This window comes from Phaethon aethereus, assembly GCF_964289735.1.
Source record: "Phaethon aethereus genome assembly, chromosome: 3".
NCBI classification, from domain to species: Eukaryota; Metazoa; Chordata; class Aves; order Phaethontiformes; family Phaethontidae; genus Phaethon; species Phaethon aethereus.
Genome location: NC_138576.1, coordinates 39,639,847 through 39,660,880, shown reverse-complemented (window position 1 = coordinate 39,660,880; position 21,034 = coordinate 39,639,847). Strand labels below are relative to the sequence as shown.

At 36.3% G+C, this 21,034-nt stretch overlaps 1 protein-coding gene across 4 annotated transcripts in view; it reads right to left on the bottom strand.

The window, feature by feature from the left end:
• Positions 1-17,362, bottom strand: part of DOP1A (DOP1 leucine zipper like protein A) — a gene marked incomplete at its 3' end in the record, with an annotated part of 57,124 nt that extends 39,762 nt beyond the window's left edge. For 2 of the 4 annotated variants that reach the window (XM_081997842.1, XM_081997844.1), the window contains exons 1-10: positions 16,727-17,362; positions 15,293-15,474; positions 12,880-13,050; positions 11,103-11,292; positions 10,430-10,528; positions 9,206-9,305; positions 7,208-7,317; positions 4,949-5,057; positions 3,132-3,252; positions 2,112-2,231 (exon numbers count right to left, since the gene is read on the bottom strand). In XM_081997842.1, coding sequence (XP_081853968.1) covers positions 2,112-2,231; positions 3,132-3,252; positions 4,949-5,057; positions 7,208-7,317; positions 9,206-9,305; positions 10,430-10,528; positions 11,103-11,292; positions 12,880-13,050; positions 15,293-15,474; positions 16,727-16,864 — 1,340 coding nt within the window. In that variant the 5' untranslated portion in view covers positions 16,865-17,362. The remainder of the gene's footprint in view (positions 1-2,111; positions 2,232-3,131; positions 3,253-4,948; positions 5,058-7,207; positions 7,318-9,205; positions 9,306-10,429; positions 10,529-11,102; positions 11,293-12,879; positions 13,051-15,292; positions 15,475-16,726) is intronic. The other 2 variants (XM_081997841.1, XM_081997843.1) reach the window with 1 other exon arrangement.
• Positions 17,363-21,034: the final 3,672 nt, after the last annotated feature.

Genomic DNA, 21,034 nt, shown 5'->3' with positions numbered 1-21,034 from the left:
AATCCTTTCCCTCTGTTTTGGAAGGGTTCATGAACATATATGCCAGGACTGAAAAAAGGATTTATTTGAAATAATAAAGGCATTACAGAAACCAAGTCTGAAACAGTGACAGTAAATATTTATTAGAAGATTTTTAAAATCATATTTAAATTGCATTCTGTCAGTAACCTATGTTTGAAAAGTAGCACTCTACTTAACCCACATCTCCATTGGGTTACTGTATCTCTAACAGATAATTCTCTTCATAAAATTAGCAGCCTGTTTTATAGTTAAGTGAAATGGTCCCTTTATGTAAGTCATACCACAAATTCAGAAAGATCAACCATTTCATCAATTACTCACAGATTTCTTCAACTGTAATACCTCAAAGGATGACTTCAATACAACTCACTGAGCTCCTTATCAAAAATAACTTTGAAAGAAGGCTCAATAGCAGTGAGCAATACTTCGATGGGAGAAAACACTAGATACATGAAATCCTATTTTTAATTTTTTGAGGGGGAAAATCATAAGAAAAAGCCTAAGAGAAATTCAGAGGGATATCTAAATCGCTTTAAAAGTAATAACTGTGACTTAGCAATCAGACTAGATGATCTGAAGATAACTTACAAATTCACAGTTTAAAATCAACTGGTTATGTTTTCATGTAATGGTGTATCTTTTTAAACAGCAAGACAATAACTTACATAACATAACAGCTGACGTAGAAAAAAAAAACCATTCTGCAGCTTCCATTTATTTATTAATAAGGCGATCTGGTATCCATGCTTACAGTAACATCTACTTACATGTAGAGAAATTCTCAACGGCTTGCTAGTTGGTTGTAGACTGCTTTCTTTACTTGAGCAATTCAGTCCAATACACAAAAATTAAGTCACAGACGTGTTGGGAGGGATTTCATCTAGTCCAACCTCTCACCCTGAAGCAGGACTGCTAACATCACTAGATAAATTCATGCACAGTTTTGTCTAGCAGAGTCCCCCAAGGAGGGGAAACTCTTGGAAAATCTCCCAAGGAAGCTCCACAGCCTTCCTGGGTAACCTGTTCCACTGCTAGCACTATGTTCCTAGCAAAGCTTTTTTGAAAGTCCAACCTGAACCCCTGAACCAACACTTGTTGCTGCTGTCCTTTGTTTTACCATCAAAAGTATGGCTGTATCAACTTTGTAAATGCCCTTCAGGGAGTTATAGACTGCTATTCAAGTCTCCTCTTTGCCAGGCTAAAGCAAACTCACCTACCTCAACCTCCCATGCAGTGTTGTATGACTCTGACCATCTTAGCAGTCCTCTACTAGAGCTTCAGTTTCTCAACACTCCTCCTCAAACAGGGTGCCCCAAACTGAACATGATATTCCACATATGACCTTAGAAACACTAAGTGAAAGGAAAAATAACTTCCTTTCACCAGCTGGCCATGCAGCCCCTAATGTAGCCCAAGACACACTTTTCTTTACTTATGACAGCACACTGTTGGCTCATAGACACCCTAGCGTCCAAATATCGTAATACTTTACTAAGCTATTGCATAAGCAATGAAATAAAATTTTCTACAAATTTCATTTGAAATCCCTACATCATCTATCCCTTGACAAGGCAACAACCCCTGCTCCCCTGTGGTCCCTTGGTCCCCCTCTTATTACTATTTTCAGTTCTCCCTTACTTATTATCTTCCCTCACGTAGTCCTCCTTGCTATACACGGGACTTCCACACTCTGTCTTCCCTAAAAAAGCGGGGCAAAAGATAACAAATTCCACATGTCACTCTTGGTAAAGCTTGATGGGTTTGCTAGACACCCAACGAGTAATCCTGTACTGGACAGACAGAACAAGACAAACTAGGTTTGAGATCACTCTGGAGTCTTCCCTTCAGCAGAGGTGCTAATTCTGTCTCTTGATTTTACCCAGACACTGAGTTTGTGAGAACTCACATTGCTGAAACCACCAATCACATCTGATTGAAATTGGCCAAAAGATCAAAGCTAAAAGGATGGGGAAGAAAAAGACTTTCAGACTGAATGATCACATTAGACTAACTTCTTTGAAGAAAAAAAGCTTATAAAACAAGAGTCAACTTCAACTTTACACATACAGAGATTAAGTATTATAACCTACCTACAACATTCTTCAAACCAACGAGCAATGTAATCCCACATATAATAAGGCTCAAAGGAATTAAAGAGAAGATTGGCAGTTTTAATCAATTCTGCTGTTTTCTTGTTTTCTCTCAGTTTGCTGAAAGAAAATAAAGTGAACATTTTATATTTTTACACTTCATTTCCAAGTTATGTAACTACACATCACTGAGTTTACCCACTGCCAGTTAACACTGAAACTATCTTTCCCTCATCCCTACAGTGGTTGTTGCTCTAGGGCTCAGTATATTGGCAGGCTGCTCATAATGTCTCTTCATAGTTGCTAGGTTTCTTCTCTATCCCTTCTTTAGTATTTGTCTTCTAACCACATTTTAGTAGATCTGTTTTTCCATGATCATTCCTACAGTTGTTCCCCCCCTCTTCTGTCCAGCTTTTAAGATATTCAACTCGAATCATAGAATAGTCTGGGCTGGAAGGGACCTTTAAAGGCCATCTAGTCCAACCCTCCTGTAATGCGCAGGGACATCTTCAACTATATCAGGCTGCTCAGAGACCCATCCAATCTGACCTTGAATGTTGCCCGGGATGGGGAATCTACCACCTCTCTGGGCAACCTGTGGCAGTGTTTCACCACCTTCACTGAGAAAGATTTCTTCCTTATATCTAGAAACTCTTGAAACTTCTTGAAACTTTTTATCTGCCTCTGTCTGTCTTGTAGCACTCCTAATTTTTATTTTACAAGAAAGCTCATCAGTCCACTTTTTTTTTTTTTGGAAGAACAGAGATGTGCTGACTTCTAGGTGTATCAAGCAAGCATTTTAACCATGGATAAAGAATAAAAACTATGCTAAATATCAAAAAAATAAAAATAAAGCCATAGCCCTTCAGATCTTTGCATTGAACACAGAAGTTGCAATTATTGTCAGTGGACCCTGTATCATGAAGAAACCAGGTCACAGTCCCACAGGCTTCACAGTCATGGTTTCAGAAACAAAAAGATACATTATACGATACAAAATATGTTATACTCTTTATTTACCTGCTTAGCTGTGTGTGATCTTTGTTGAAAGAAGGTTCTGCCTGAAGCTCCAGTTCTGCTTTGCACTGTGTATATAATGTTCGAAACACTTCAATCAATACATCCTCTAGGATGGCAGGGCCTAGAGAGAAATACCAGCAATCACAGTCTTATGCATTATAGCACCACTAACAGTCCACATCTGAAAACCATCCAAATCATCAGCTAGCTTTGGTCACTGAAACCATAAAATTCCTTCTGTTCAATTTCATAAAGTACCTCCATTCCAGAAGCTTTTTTGCATTTCAGAAATACACAGGCAATTGTAATACCTGGGGGTATACAAAGCACAAGTGGAGTTCTCTGCCCATACAATGTGTGTACAATGATGGCTGGATACAAACACAACTAGTTCAAAAGCTATGCAGTCACATCAGTATAGCCAATGTTCAAGCCAACACACCCTCTTCGAGGGTTCATTTGCTCAACTCAGTTACATGTAAATATGACTACATGAATTCTTGACCAATGTTCAAGCCAACACACCCTCTTCGAGGGTTCATTTGCTCAACTCAGTTACATGTAAATATGACTACATGAATTCTTGACCAAAGGTAGCTTTGAACCAAACAGTTTCAAATACCCACCCCCAAGCTAGGTCATGTTGTTTTCATACAGAAAATATACTCAAATATTTAAATGCAAATATAAGGTAAAATATTTTGACCATCTTCCATAATACACAGTAAAATATTTTCAGCATCTTCCTTATAATTTGAGGCAGGTTTTCTTTAATTCTGGGTACAGCCTGCAGGATACTTTTTCAAACAGTACCTCCTTCAGATTTGAGCTAAGTCTCGAGTTTGAAAAAAAAAAAAACCAAACAAACCCACCTTATTTTGAAAGGACTTCACAAACTAATCCTGCTTGAAATATCCTTTGCTTTTTCATGCTTTCTCCTAGCCTCATTAATCTGCCTTCAGTGTGTGCTCACTGAATTAAGTAGAAATCCTATTAGCTTCTTCCATTTCAGTTTGCTGAAAGAATCCTCATAGCTCTGCTTACTTCATGAAAACTTAATGTACACATTGTCTCTGAAAATTTAAGCTGACCCCCAGAAATCACAAATTACCATGAAGATGATAAATTCTTGTCAGATATTTTGTTCTTTGTGGTCTGTCTTAACTACCTCCTTTTAAGTTGTACTCTTTTAATTATTGTATTTTTACACTTTTATTATCCCTCTCCAAATCTTAGGATACATGTCAAAAATTATGTTGATTTTTTCAGTCACCTCCAAAACTGTTATTCCAAAGAAAAAGGCAAGATGTCCTACACTTAACTGTTGTAAATGTTTTTGCCTCATCTGCTTTTGTCCCACAGTCCTCTGCACTCACCTGCTAAAAAATGCATTTAAACACTTTAAACAGTTTTTAAATTGTTTACTTGTTAATAACTCTCAACTCTATGTGTATATTAGAAGAAAAAGCAGACTATTCACAAAAGCAACAGCTGAGATTTAAAATAGTGAAAGTCACTATTTGATTAAAGAAATGGAAAAGATGCAATCTGCATTTCTTCCAACATGCAGTCAGTATTCTCTATGACTTTAACTTACTATTTCCTGTGTTGTAAGTAGAAGAAATTGCATTTGGTAAAACGTAAATCTAATAAATACATTAAATTATTTGGTTGGAAGATTTAAGAAACCTAGCTAACCTGCCAGTACTGAGAATACAGCTTTTTCAGTTTGACCAACAGGAGAGATTTGACCAACCAAAAATTCTCAAAGCAAAACCATGTAAAACAAATTAGACTAGAAGTAATATGAAAATTACCTAGTTCAGGCTTATCCAGCAAACTGATAAGAATCCGAAAAGGCTTTAAGTCTTGCATTAATGTGCTTTCTTCTCCATGACCATTAACTTGTAATATTCCAACCATTGCCTACAACATTGCCAGAGCAAAAGCATATCAGGAAAACAAAAACCAAACTAGAAAACAGTTTTTGAAAGAAAGAGGCAATAAAAGCTCCATATAAAGTGAAAATTCTCAGTAGTGGAGACCACTATTTCATCTCACTGCAGTTCATTCTCTCCATGCTTAAGTATTCTCTCAACTTCGCCTATGAGAATATATCTGTGGAACAGAACTTGATAACTTGTATATACTTAAAATCAAAATAAAGTATTATAAACAGATACCAACTCAAAATTTCGTAAGAATAAAAGACATGAAAAGTGATGAAGAAATTGTTTGAGAACATAAGGCACGTAGATATTAAGGGCTTAAATAATAATCTGTCCATCTGGGATATACCCACTTATGTGCTGGAAAACTTAGTCAAAAGTTGACTAGATAGCAATGACAATTTCAAAACAAATGGGAAAAATGAGGTTCTATACTGAAGCAGTTTAGGGAACGAGCTGCAGAATTAAAAAAAGCCCAATGAAACTGTCACAGATTTTACTTAGTTTTCTGTCTGTGGCTGGCGTCATTGTCTGAGTTGAAACTAGTTTGTTTCTTTCACAGCTTCTAAAATAGGAGGACAAAGAAGAGAAAGAAGAGAGGCAGGAAAACAGGTTTGACCTTGCTATCTGCTATAAACCAAGTATTATGAGCCAGTATCCTGCAAGAAAAACCTTCTGTACTTCAATATGCCTTTAGAAGCTCAGAATTTTCAGTACATTGTATCAATGAATAAGATGGAAGTGGACTGGATAAAAGTATATGCAAAGAGTACTAGGGAAGAAGGCATAAAGGAGCAATGCTTTTGAAGTCTTTCAAGGGACAGCAAATGGTTTTAGAAGGTGTGTGCAATTTGTATTATGTAGAACAAGCCACTGATTGTAATGTCTGTAAAAAATTTAAAAGCAAAAAACCAAGTGAATTATTCCTATTATAAAAAATGGCCACTCTCCATTGTACTGGAAGAAAATAAAAATGAAAAAAAAAAATCAAATGGACTGTATCAACTCTACACCGTTGTTAGTCTTTTCAGACAGAAAAGCTTTAAGGACACTGATTAAGCTAGGAAGATGGACATTTAAAAGGAAGACCACAACCTATTAACAAATGCCTAAAAGTTGCTAAAAGCTCACCACATTTTGTACAGAAGGTACATGCAAAACTGTACCTCATTCAGGCCTCTCCTTTACACTTGGATAATTTCTGAATCATCTGCCATGGGAGGCAGAAGGGTGACAAGAGAAAGGTGAGACAGTGCCAATAAGGTCATTGCTGCACTGGAATTCTGGGGTCCATTCCTCATCAGTAGAACAGCAGATCTTATTACCTTCAGATAAAACTGAAAGTGCTAGTTCTGTGCTGGATATCAGCTTTAAGTTGTGATGAGCTAAATATTGTGTCAGCTATTACTATTGGAATCCCCACTCTCATTCCCATACATAGCACCACAATTCTGAGTGAATATCAGAAAAACCCTGACCTTATCGATTTGCCTTAATCATAAAATGTCTTCCTGATCTCAAAATCAGACTCACATCATCTTGAAAGGCAGCTGTATATTTTAATTACTGTGAGAGAAGGAGCACAGTTCTTGAGGCCAGGTGATCTCAGCTCACTTAGCAAGGCTTTAAAGGTTAAATAGTACAACCACCAATTTGCTTAGCTATTCCTGACTGCCAATGGACAGTAGAAAAGACGCTCTCCTTGTCTAGAAGGGAGAAGACCCTTCTTACTCAGACCTTCTGAGTACTGTCTGATCAAATTTTTCCAATTCTCAAGACACAAGGGAGTTTCTGCATCTACAGAAGAGAATTCTCCAATTCCGTTTTATGAAAGAAGAGGCTGCAGTGTGCTCGGCTCATAATCAAGTATCTTTCATCTATGCTACATTAATTGTGTATGAGGAGAAAAATCTAATATTTGTCCTGATCATACTGTTATTCTAAAGAAACACATCCCATGTCTTCAGTTTTCCACTGAGAAGGTTTTAGAAGAGAGGATGCAATACCACAAAAAGACAGAAATTACATGGTCACATTGAAATGTCAAGTAAAAAGATAAAGATACAGCAAATTTGATTAGCATCCATTTATGAAGATATATGCCACAATAAAACATCGTATAGCTACCTGGACTAACATCTCCTTGGAGAAGGTGTTGAAATAGTAAGTGGCATGCTCCTCAGGATTGCTGTGCCTTGTACTTCTGGGTCCTATGAAGGCACCATTGTTATCAAAACCTTCAAGCAAACAAAAGACAAGACAAATAAGTATTCATCTCTTAATAGACTATTTTGCCAATTTCTTTAAACTAGAAATCAACACACTAGGACTGATAACTTACCAAGATGAAGTCCAAGTAATGTTGGCAAGAGAAAGATGATTTTATAGAGTTTAATACAGGAAACTAAGTGATACTTCCATGCAAGCAGTTTGCACACAAAATTACAAACTTTAGTTTTATGCAACTTTATTAATCAAACTACTACTTCTACAATAGAAACAAATGTTTAAAACACTGCCTGAACCACATAGTCCTAGAGTGTCCTCAAAAAAAAAAAACCAAACCAAGAACCACCTGTCCCACAAAAATATTTCAAGATTAATATCATTATGAGAACACAAAATTCAGTATTTTAAATATAAAGAGTTGATCACCAAAACACGCTGACACAAAGTATGTTTTTCAGTGACAGCAAAAAGACATATCCAATTCACCAAAATTAGATGAAACATTACTGCATTGTTTAATCTGGAAATTATTTTTTCCCTAAATTGCAAAATGTAGATATGGAGCATGACAGTGCATTTCACTGTCTTTCTTTAAAAGATGAGTAATTTGCAAGTCAGTGTCTTGAGAAATTATTAGCTCAATATGAAAAAATCCCACCTTCTCTATCTAAATCCCTGCAACTTCTACAGCCACAAAACCAATCCCCTCGTGCAAAACACTGTTGCTGACTTCATCCCTCCCTTCATAACTTCAGTTCTCTTTCATGTCCCTTGACTACTTATTTCCTTGCTCCCCTATCACCCACAGGCTACCTGCCTCTGATGTCTTAACTATCAGCTCAGAAAGATGCAAGAGCTGCTGGGAAGGGTTCTGGGTAGCCTGGGAAGGACATATGTGCTTGCTGGTGAGCTGGGAAGCCAAACACAAAAAGGTTAACAGCAGATTGTAAAACAGTCTTCCTCTCAAGTAGAGAGACCACTTTATGTCTCTCCATTCAGTTTCCAGTTTCTGTGACACTTAGGGACTCCCATGTCGGAGATCCTGACCTCTCTCAAAGTAGGCTGAAAGTGGTTTTAAAGAGTAACAGGCCAGTTTCAGGTGACTAGAGGCTTCATTTCCTTAAAATAACAAGGCTGAATAAGAGTAAATGTTTTCTAAAATTTTCTAATTTCTAGTTTTCTAAGTATTCCCTAAATAGCTAGAGTCTTCTAAATAGCTATCCTTCTCTGCTACTCTCTTCAGATTACACATTGGTTTCATATAAAAAAATTAAGTGTATATTGTATCAATATTATACCATTTGGTATAAGTAAAAGTGTGTGTCCCGTCATTGATGGATTTGTACCACACAAAGGTGTTCAAATAATGTTCTAGTTGCATGGAGAACATAAGTGATTGATGATTTGTTAATTCAACCATGCAAATATCTAATGAAGCTTAGAGTTTTGCACAGTCAAGCCTCCATCAATGTAATAGCAACATTTTTCAACATTCTTTTATTTTCATCCCTTCTAGGCCATAGTGGTCCAACTGCCATTTACACTCTATAATGACTGTTCTCTCCTTTTTTTCCATTTCATGCTTTCAGGGAGGCAAAAGTTGCCTTTCAGTGTCTCTTTACGCAGGCCTAGTGCACCATGTTCTGTCCCTGAACATGGCCCATAATTGCTGCTGTAGGAAAATGTACCAATAATTTATATAACAGGAAAGACTTCCAGCATGACATTCTTCATCTTTTATGTCCATAAAGAGAGATAGTACCTTACTTCCTTATGATACAAATTAAATATTTCAATTTTCCAAGAATCTTTCTCCACTATAAGGCAAAATACTGCTAATGAACATATGACCCTTTCTCCACTTCTAGTGAGCAATGAAATTAAATACAAACCTACCTAGAAGCCATGCATAAAGCCTTCGGTTGAGTGACATATCCCTCCGTAATACTACATGAAGGGCTGCTGACAAAATCCTGATCATGTCTGGACGTGTTGCCTGAAGAGGTCAGAAACACGATTAAATTTAACTATGAAAAGTAACACTTTTTCTATGCTAGCAACTTAACGTGCACTAAAACATAGTTTCATTTCCTGACATTTCTGAATTTGGCATAGTACAGGAAAACATAATCTTGCTCTTAGGAAACCAAGATATGATTATTAATTGGAACAGACCCTTTGTAATAGTATGCACTCTTTATGAACACCAAAAATACTTGACTCCATTAACTGCTTATTTTTGTTACAAGACATTTCATTTTGTTTATTAGGCAAAAGCTTTGGAAGCAAATTCAACTAAATTCCAGTGTAAAAAAAAAAAAAAAATAAGTGAAGAATTTTTAAATACCTTTCAAACTCTTACTATTTTAAATGTTTGTGTAAGTCTTAATAGTAAAAAAAAAATGCTGTATTGATAATTTTAGCACCTAAACAGAGGCATTCCAAATATTCCTATAGTAATTGATAAATGTGAACAAGCCACTTCCACAAGCAAGAATACAGTTCCTTTTACAGGAAAGTGCAGGTTTTCCACAATTTCTAACAAGGTGAGAATCAACCTTGCATAAGTTTTCTTCCAGGAGTAAAATAAATCATGGGTAATTTAAAAAACAGAAAGTGATTAACAATAAATGCAGTAAAAAAAAAAAATTACCTGAAAGTTGTAAGGTCTATCTCCCACTATTGCTAGGGCTAACTATTCACCCAATACCAATAATCATTTTCAATTCTCTACTGTTCTGAATCAGTTATGTTAAGAGGATTAACTTTTGCTGCTTTTGAACACTGAGAACAGGAAACTTACATATGAACATATGATTTATTTTATCCTCAAATTACAGAAAATTAAATGCTTCTGCACAGACTAAACATCATGATTTATATTGGGTTTGCATATACAGAAGTTAATTTTAACTTCAATGTTAACACATCAAGTTAAAAGCAGAAGGGCACAGATCACGACCTGAGAACAGCCAAACCTATCAGAGAAGCTCTTACATATGAGTCTTGTTTAAGCTCGAAGAAAATCATTAACAAAGCCTGACTAAATACTGCTACTTGAGAAGTGGGGTACATTTAGTAGAAGTTTGCCAATTCGTTTCTCTTATGTTAATAACCTACCTGGCTCATGTGGAAAGGAAAACAAAAAAGGATAAGGTCCAACGTGCTCCTCTGTACTAACACACTGGTATCTTGCACTGATGTGCTTACTGCTTCCACCTGAAGTAACAGCAGACCCCCCAAAATAATTATTTACTGCATTATTTTAAGAGGGTAGATAGAAGTGTACACTCACAAAATAAGAACAATTGTTTATAAATAGTGATATGTACAAAATGAGGTTATTTTATAATTTTCAATAATGAAACAAGATAAAACAGGAAAATAAAAAGTTTCACCATTGAGGAAATATAAAATCAACATAGATTCCCTCAACTATACAAACATTAAGCTTTTGCTTTTTTATATTACCAACAAACATCTTAAGTTTAAAATACAAAATAATACTCTACATGTTTTTCAAAAAATGCAACAAAACTCAACCACGTTTAACTGAAGTGTGTCATGAATGGAAAGTTTTATACAACTCCTAAGCAGTTCTGAAACATTAGCTGAGCTTTACAACATTTTTATCATGCACAAAAACATCAGCTTAACTGGAGCTATAATAAACAAACATGCATTTTTATCTCTTCAAAGGCTATGTTCGAAGATAGACATCTACACCCCCTGCAAGTATATTATTATATAGATAAGTAACACCAATTTCTTCATTGTTCCAACAAAACATTACCATTAATTCAATGTCACTGCCAATTATGTAGAGCTGATCCTCCATTGAAAGCTTCCTGTTCAAATGGGAGAGGACATAGGTGATCCCAGGCAGGCGAACTGCAGGGCTTGTGAGGAGGCTACCCCAGAGAGCACTGTAGAATGCCGACTGATCGACAGCCGAGGCAACCTTTTCCAACAGCGTGTTCGTTCTGCAGTAAAATCAAACCAGCTGAATTAAGGCATGTATCACAGCCCTTGCCCCATCCCCAATTTTAATAGGTATAAAAATAAATTCTTACAGGAAGGTCAGAACTTTATTTTGAGATGCCCAGAGGAACTCCAATTATACACTGAACCTTACAATGCAGCCTGAACAGAGTGATCAAACTAGTAAGCCTGTGGGCCAACCTGGCTTGCAAAATGCCTCTGCCTGCCCACAGCTTCTCCTTCTGTACTCCTTATGTTCAAAGAGCCAAATAACATCCTAATGCTTCCTTGCTACTTAAAGCCAAGTGTTGCTACAGACAGAGGTTTCAGAGACACAGCAGGAAAGCACAGCTACTGAAGAAAAGATCAAGCAAATGGCTTTTGGCCTCTCATTCCTTGCACTGAGCACTTCCGGCAATAACAGGGCATAAAAATATCACGATTCTTTGCGCATAAGCAATCCCTTCCCATCCTCATTTCTCCCCACTCATGTGGCAGCACCCCTACACCCTATGGCAGGCCCTGGGAAGCAAACTGACTAGCCTTTGTTCCCTGTTGTAGTGATACCAACTACACTGTGTTTATCTACCTACACAGAAATAGAAAAAGACAATGTTAAATTGCTTTTCACATACAAGAGACATCAAGAATACGTAGCATTTGAACAATTCCAAGAAGTCAATGCCTTGGAGTGTAACTTCATCCTTTAATATGTTAAGATTCTACTCCAGCACCCCAGACACCACAGTCAAGATAACTCAACCAGAGCTTAGGCTTGCTGGATATGAAGAGCTATTACCTCCCGTTCCACTCTGCTAGAAATAGAGTAATAAACTATAAAGATAGGTGGATTATTGCTGTCTCTTACATAGGTAGTTTAATGACAGTTTAAATATCATAACAAGTAAATCTTAATGATGGAAGCTTTGTTTGCTATCTTAAACTCAGTTAAGGTGTGTATTTTAGACCAGGAAAAATATGGCAGTACTACCTTAGAGGAAACACATGGAAAAGAAACAAGCAACATGTTCCTAACATGCTACATATCTCAATTCATAACAAGAATCATAGAAACATTTAGGTTGGAAAAAAACCCATAAGATCTGAGTCCAACCATTAACCTAACACTACCACCACTAAACCATGTCTTTAAGCACCACACCTACATGTCTTTTAGATACCTCCAGAGATGGCGACTCAACCACTTCCTTGGGCAGCCTGTTCCAATGCTTGACAACACTTTTGGTGAAAAAAGTTTTTCTAATATCCAATCTAAACCTCCCCTGACACAACTGGAGGCCATTTTCTCTTGTCCTATGGCTTGTTACTTGTGAGAAGAATCCAACATATAACATTAAGTCTACTTAATGTCGATTCCCTTTCAATAGCAAGAACAACTAACAGTTAATTTATCATAATTAACGGGAAGAATCTTCTACCATACTGTTCCATTGCAATCAATATGACTGGATGAAATTAAACACCACCTATCTTAAAAAAAAAAACCACATAAAAGTATTTAATTAAAAGTTGCAGGAAAAAACCCAACCAAATCAAACGTATCACCTTATCAACATATCTATCCTTACCTTTCGTAATACTCTGACCCCTCCTCTAAGCCAGGCAGAATCCCAGTTAACAGTCCTTGCAGTCCTGGTTTCAATGTTTTCCCCAAAGGGAGGTAATAAATCTCATACAGACTCAATAACGTTGGCTTGACAGACATAGCGGCATTGGCAAGGAGTGGAAATAGTCCAGAACTGTGAAAAATAAAATTTTTTTTTTTTTTTTTTTTTTTTTTTAAGGCAGCTTCTCATGTGAGACAATCTCATCTATATCTTAAGGCTGTTACAGGCACATCCAGTATCAGGTTTTCATCTTAGAATTCTGCAAAGGCAGAGACCACCACACAATATGACTGTCTTCCAGCCTAACAGCTTGGTATGTCAAGATTAAAGTTATAAGTTTTATTAGTATTGTGATAGCAATCACTGAAGGCCCAAAGATGACTCTGTCTTTCACCAATAAAACAAATACGATAAACCAGAAGCATCTCTGCAAAACAAAAATGTTAATTTTGCCCATGCCGAACTATATCACAATGGAAAATGTATTTTAAAATACATGGTCTTTGCACCTATTAAGAAAAAACGAAGATGGATGAGAACATTTGAGGACATTTACAGAAATACGTTTCCTTAAGAAAAATAATGATGTTTTACTTCACCAAGTAACCTAAAGATAAATTTTAAAGACATTTATACTGTTAAATAGCAACAAAGTATATACTTCAGAAATTCTGTCTGAAAACAGATTCTCAAACTAACAATTAAGGCAATGTTCATGATATAGCATTTAAAGGATTGAAAACACTGGAAGTGTATTTTGACTTTACTATGAATGTAAGTGTAAGTTCATGGAAATTATAAATGTGATCAGCTAAGGAGAAGTTACCTATGTACTAAAAACATTTTTGCTATTGCTACTAGATATCATAAATTATTACAAACAGTACCAATAATCAAAGGCATGTGAACACAACTGCAATTTTCAAAAATCACTGAGGACTCTGGTCAGAATACCCCTGACACATGAAGAAGAAAATGAAAGAACAGTAAAAAAGGTTAAGTCTGAGACAAGGGTCTTAAAATATACACCAACAAATCTACTATTAAAAAAAAAAACAACAAACCTTTGTGGATACAATGTTATAGGAAAAAAAATATCTTTCCAAAGTACAAAAACGTCTGTAAAAATTATTTTTGCCTTTATCTTTCTAGAAGGACTACTGTTTTGCCATTGTCAATGGGTTTCTTTTTTCTACAGAAAATGTCTTTTTTGTTCAATAACCAGCACACTATCCCAGTCTTTCTTTGTAAGGCTACTACTCATTCTTCAAGATTTGATGTTCAGACACTGTCATTCTGCTTTCATGAATACTGGAATCTATGATAATGCCTTAATGTGAATGTCAGTCTTCTCCCAAGCATCAGTAACAACGGCTTTTAGTTACATTACACAAGGTAGCATTTTCCACTATCCTAGAACTTATTGTTAACAAGATACTGCAGCTACTGAATCACTGCACAAGCAAAAAGTGTGAGCTATGAGTTCACAGAATCTTTAAAAACATGTACAAACACAGAACTCAGACACTGCCTCCCCCACTCCACCAAATGTAACTATATATAAACGTCCTGACAATGCAAGGCAGAATAGCTGATGTTAAGGCATACAATTTATTTCCAAGCACTAATACACACCTTTGCTGTGTATTACAGAACTGAAACAGAGTTCTATTTTATTCCACTATTTCTCAAACTGATCAGTTTTAATCTCCAGGGATAGCTAAAGATAAAGAACCATGTGTGACTGTGTGTATATACATATGTACACATCCCTCTATGCATTATATAATAGCTTAATATCTTGCCCACCCCACCCAACCAAAAACCTGTTGGTGGTTTAGGACTCAGTATATATTTACTACACTTACTTTTCAAGGTTATCCTTCCCTTTCATTATCATCAGTTCGAGACTGACAGCAAGAAAAATTTTGTACTTGCTCCCCATTCTAACAAAACAATCTTTTTGCTCTGGTGATTTGATCGCTTGGAAGAGAAAGTTTCTTGCAATAAGCTATACTCAAATTATTTTCCAATACCACTTGAATTACAATAGAAAAATGCAATGTGAATACATTGAAGTAAGTCTTACAATTACTGTACATACATGCACAAAACTTTGTTTATTTCAATGAAGAAAGAATAAATTCCAAGTTTTCTAGCACTAAAGTTGGTTCCTAACAAAAGTTTAGGTGATCTGTTTATCTTCTGATATACAATATTTGGAAGAAAAGTACTAGACAAGCCCCAGTAACATGAGGGAAAGAAATTGATTGATTCTTGCTATATAACAAAGCAATATTATTAATATAAAATGCAGGAAACCAAAAGGATCTTAACTATGCATTTGGAATGGAGTTGTGTTAAACTATTGTACCTGTAGAGGAAAAGATCTTTGGCCAAACGCTTGGGTCCAATGATTTTGAAAATGATCTCATATGTTTCAAGTGCCTTCCGATGAACCCCTCCCGGCAAAGCTGGATGAAGACATTGTGCTAAGCGTTTGCCTATAGTCAGCTTTTTCGGTACTACCTGGTACTTTGCATTGTTCTGTAGTACCTAATAAATCAACACATTAAGAAAAACAGCACAAAACAAGGTAAACATCAAACGCACATTTTATAAATGAGTTCCTGAACATGGTCAATAAGTCACAACATATACCTAGGTTACAAGACAAGAAAAAAAACTTTTAAGATGTACCGTGGAGCTTTTTCTTTGCAATGCCTTGTACATTTGCTATAGATGGAATTGCCAAGGTATTTAACACTCCACTTGCAATGGGCTCCTTACTTACAGCTTGTCCATTTCATTTTACACATCCTTTTGAGGACAAAAATTACTATCTCCATTTGTTAAAATCAATTGTCAGTAGCACGAAGGACTATTAAACTGTGGGTGGTGAGTCTGGGATAACCTTAAGAAACCATCATAGAGTGAGACAAATATACAAAACTTTACCACTGCCTGAAACTACATAATCCCTTCAGGTCTGGAGCACAGAGTTGTATTTGCATCTTTAGATTTTTCTTTCCCAATATCATGGCCTTCACTTCATATACACATGCAGCAAGAACTGTTACAATCAAAAAAATAAAGAAATGGGAGTTTATACAAAGAAATGATGCCACTGGCATTGCCAACTGTACTGTCATTCCTGATTTTCCACAAAGTTTAAAGAGTAGAACGTAAATGTTTCAGACCTGTAAGTTTCTATGCCAAATTCTACAAATCTTCACATTGGTAAAATGTATGTGTGTAAACAGAACTCTATGACCCTGACTGAAGATCCCTAGAAACACACAGAACTGATTAGAACAAGATTTTTACAGATACCAGGATCTGTATTCATTTGTAAACAGCTAATAAAGATCATGACGATATTACACATTTAACTGTTAAAATGAATCAGAACGATAACATTCTCTGGTCAATGAATGATTTGAGCCCCATTTTATAACTCATGCTTCATTAAAATATTACTACTATTTATACTGGCTACCATTTTTCATTCTATTTCAATAACATTGATATTAGAAGCAAGTGTTAGTTACAAAAAAGATGTTGCATTTATTTCCACTAGAAGTGTAAATAACTCTTCCCTTTACTTACAAATACAAAGGGTTCAACTGTAAGTCTTAGAAAGGCATTTGTTTGATTTGTTTGCTCTTTGCACACACCCAACATTTGGCTCAGACTGCTAAAATATTTGCAAGAACGTTAGACTGCTAGAACCTTGCACTTCTGCATTTTTATATCAGTGCCCTTTGTCAGTACCTGAATCTCTTCCAAGAGCACCTGCCAGGCGTACCTTGTTTAGCTTTCCAAGTGCCGATATTAAATCTGCCCATTCACTGGAATATTCAAAGTTCTTCAGTGCTTTGTCAACAGCTGCTACATAGTTTCTGTACTTGGAATCAGTCAGTAGCTCCAGCTCCTCCGTGTTCATCCTCCCACGGTGTCCCCACTAGAGACTAGCTTGCAATTCATGTACAGACATTACCTGCTCAAAATAAAAAATAAAAAACCCTGAAACTATTGTTTCCAGAGACATATTATTAAAACAATTTTGTATAAAGAGCACTAAATTTTCCTCAGAAGCATTATGAAATATCGGAAATCAATTTACAGCAAATCCTAAACAAAAGCTAACATATTGCACACAAATACTTAACACATGTCCAAAAGAGTGTATTTGTCATCAGGTTCTGCTTAAAAGAAACACCCACAAAGCAAATAAAAAACCCTAGAAAATTAATGACCTGCCCCTCCCAAAAAGCACAGTTTGTTCTAAACAATGCAAGAAAGGGATTTTTTTGTTTTCTTTTTTCCCTCCTCTGGGTCCACCTCCAGAAAAACCCACCTTTCAACAAATCACCCCATGTGAAAACAGAAGACAGCAATCTTTCTGAATTGCTTCCAGGCAGAAGGAAAGAATGAAGGACACATACAATAGTCATGCACTATGCATGAGTACTTTCATGCATCAGCACTTCCTTTTACAAGACCTGGTATTCTAATTCATCGATGCAACTCTACTTTGTTTTTATATTATCGTCATCCACACACAGAGGTGTATGTTTACTGGTCTTCTGTAGTCACAGGCTTTTGCAATTCACTCTATATATTTTCATCACATGGTGGTCTATACCAAATGATTAAGATATTCAAGTTCCAGAAACACCACCTCATACTTATATAGGCCACACACTATTTAGTTAATGAAATTCAATCACTATTAAAAAGAAATATGTTTTTAAAGCTACTTCAACCCTAAGCAATTACAACTCATAATGGGAAATCCTATTGTAGCATGGCTGTGAAAAAGGCAGCTTTTGTGCCCCTTTTAATTGGGGTCTTTGGGGAGTTCTCTCTGATACTCAGCTTCAGAAAAGACTTCACACTCAGCAGATGCTGCTCTCTTCTGTCTTGGATCAAAGGAAAATAGGAAGAAAATTGTGTGCAGAAGCGCAGGATGAAGCATGGTAGACCCCCCCACCCCCCCCCAAAAAAAATGAGGAAAGCTACACTCCGACATCTACAAATTAAGACAGTAGTAAATCAGGCTCGAAATTTCATTATTGTAATATTGTCAAATTTATCACAAAGTGCCCTGGCAGATTTTTTGCTCCCTCCTTTTTGTTCCTTTAATTAGCAGGTGTTTCTGAAGATAAATTGCTCAGAACCCAGCCTTAACTCTCACAAACTTCATTTTTAGTGCTAGAGGAACATTTAAGAAGTATTCCTTCAGACAGAGATGGTACACCAACCACTCTGAGTCCCTGCGGAGAGGGACCTTTGAGAACCCTCTCACCCCTAACCTTTCATGAGTGGGCACGTGTAAGGGTGCTAGACAAGCCTCTCTTCTGCTGTCATCACATTTATCCTCTCTTCTACAGAGCAACCAAAATTCCACATTAATCATTTATTTATCCTTATTACTATCTTTCTCCTCATATTGCTCATCTCCTGGTTTCTCAGCATTGTAAGGAAAGTATCAAGAAAGAAAAACAAGAAGGGGACGTACAAAAGGAAGAAAAAGAGCTGGGATAGCAGAAGTGAATAAAAAGGCCAAGAATTACAAACCTTTTGCACTCTTGATTCTGATGGCAGACTAATAATGACAGATTGTCTCCAAGGCAGAACAGAAGTGCAAACCATCACTTAGAAAACATATTCTGGGTGCCAAATTGATAAATTTTGCAATACCCCACTGGCATAAAGCACTTAGATCTCATTTGTATTTAAAAAAAGTATTTCATGTGGTTTCCTTTTATAATAACCATATTTCTTTGGATTAAGTGCAGAAAAAGATCGGGTTTTCTTTGAAAAAGCTGTAGAATGCCAACAGATTTCTCAAAAAGACAGTTGCACAACTGCCAATGTCTGATCTCCAAAAGTAAAATAAGGTATTAACACTAAAAAAGAAGAAAGGACCAACATACAAAAGCAGCAAATTCTCATTTTTCCAGGCACAAAGGACGGAGAAAGAACCTGACACAGTGAATAATGCTTTCTTCACTCAGAAAGCATCAGCATCCTTTTTTTATCCCACTAAAGCATAAATGCAACCACTTATGGCTGAGTGGAAAACAGGACTGTCTTCCTCAAGTGCTTGACAAACCTAAAAGCTGAGAGTGGACTGATCCAGGATTATCAAAGGTCAGACAAAACCTGCAGGGACATAGGGTTAAACAGGTAGCTTTTTCTGGACTTACTAACTGATTAGAATGTTCTCTTCCTTTTAAAAACCAAAAAACATTAACAACTTTGACTGAATAAGCTATATTTTTAGACAAGTCTATTACACACAGGCTGATACTTAGGAGCTCAGTCTAGTCATGAAATTGATATTTACATTTATCCGTATGTTATCAGTAATTTTAATCATTATGAAGTTTTGTATGGAGAAGAAAAAACCACCTACTCTTTTCTTACTACTCTATGGTTATGGTCTCATTTTTCTTCCTTAAAAAAAAAAAAAAGGTTCATATAGTTTGAGGTTACAGGGAGAGAAAGAATTTCTTGCATATTTTTTCCCCACAATAAATAGTGTCTATTTTAAACAATATGTCTTCCAAATCATATCAGTAGCCATAATAAGCCAGGGATGCAGCGAAGATACTATGTAAATACTATGTATTATTTTTATAAACCTGGTACTATTTTTATTCTAAGATCATGGAAACTACAGGAATGCCCATTTTTATTACCTCTCATACATAAAAATATACTTGTCCTACAAGGTTTACTTTTTGTTTAGCCTGAAGATACTCCAAAATATAGTTTTTAATCTTTGCTTGTTTCTATCGTGTATTCTCACTTAAAATTTTCTTTCTCTTAATCTATAATAAAGCTGCAGATTTAACAACACTGAATTTTACAGCACTGATATTTCAATACAACGTTAAAGCTTAGTAATGTCTATTTCATTGTAAGTATAACACCCTTATTCTTTCATGGTTTACTACTTTGAAAAAGAAGATAAATAATAAAATTAGATGGATCAAAATAATTGAAAAATACTGATTTCTGGCACACTATCAAACATCCCAAAGGATAAACCATTTATCGTGCCATTCCACAATCACCATTTAGCATGAGGGCAAACTTTCCTTGGAGTGTCTTTTATTTCTCATTTTAAACAAAGGTACGAAGAGTACCATCCTTTGCTTTTGTTGGTTTTTTTCCCCTTTTGGCATACCCAATGAGATGAGACAGGCTTCTCAGGTTGAAGGTTCCCCTATTTCATGATTCTGGGCATAGGTAATCATTGACTTGTTAGATGACCTTGCCTCTTTTTAATGGATGACAAAAAGCAAATGGGGGTGTCTGAGCAGAAGGCTTATTATCAGTGAGGAAGAAACTACCTAAGAAGTGCTATACACTTTCAAACTATTTCATAAAATCACATTTAAATCATAAGCAACTGCAGAAGTAGGTCTTGGCACTTACTACCTTCCATTTCACCTTCTTATGGGGATTAAAAAAAAAACAACTAAAAACCACTGCACAATTCTGGATATACCTGGATGCCTGCAGAGTCTTCAAATATGACTTTGACAAGAAAAGCAGTTACCTGGGGCTGTGGATCTCCTTTTTCTGGGGGTTGTGTATAGTGTGTTCACAGAGCAGCCTTCAATTCCCTTCATCAATGAGGCGGTACTGGTTTTCCTCCGAGTTGTGTTCAGATGATACTGCTACAGCTGTGTTTTCCACAGCAAACGCTCATCCTTCACAACTCGTGTGCCTAGGAGCCTTCTGTCTCGCATCAACGCAAACTATTAACCTGTTTAAGAGGCTCCAAATGGTTTTCACTGAAGCTAAAGAAACTCTACTGAGAAGAACTCAATAAAAGCAGCTTTCATCTAGATTCTGCTGGAATTTAATCACAAGGTTATAAGACTTCCCAATGACTGATAAGCTCTCCAGTACCTCTTGTACCCTAAAGCTCCTCTTCAGGATTGATTTGCTACTGTTTCACTCTTACATTTTTCAAGGCTCACAGAATTGCTCTATTTGTCTGCTCCACACCAATCTGCAATACTGAAATGGTCACCCTCCGGTACAGGTCAAGGGGCTGGTTGCTGGGGAACACAAATCTGTGTACATCATGTCA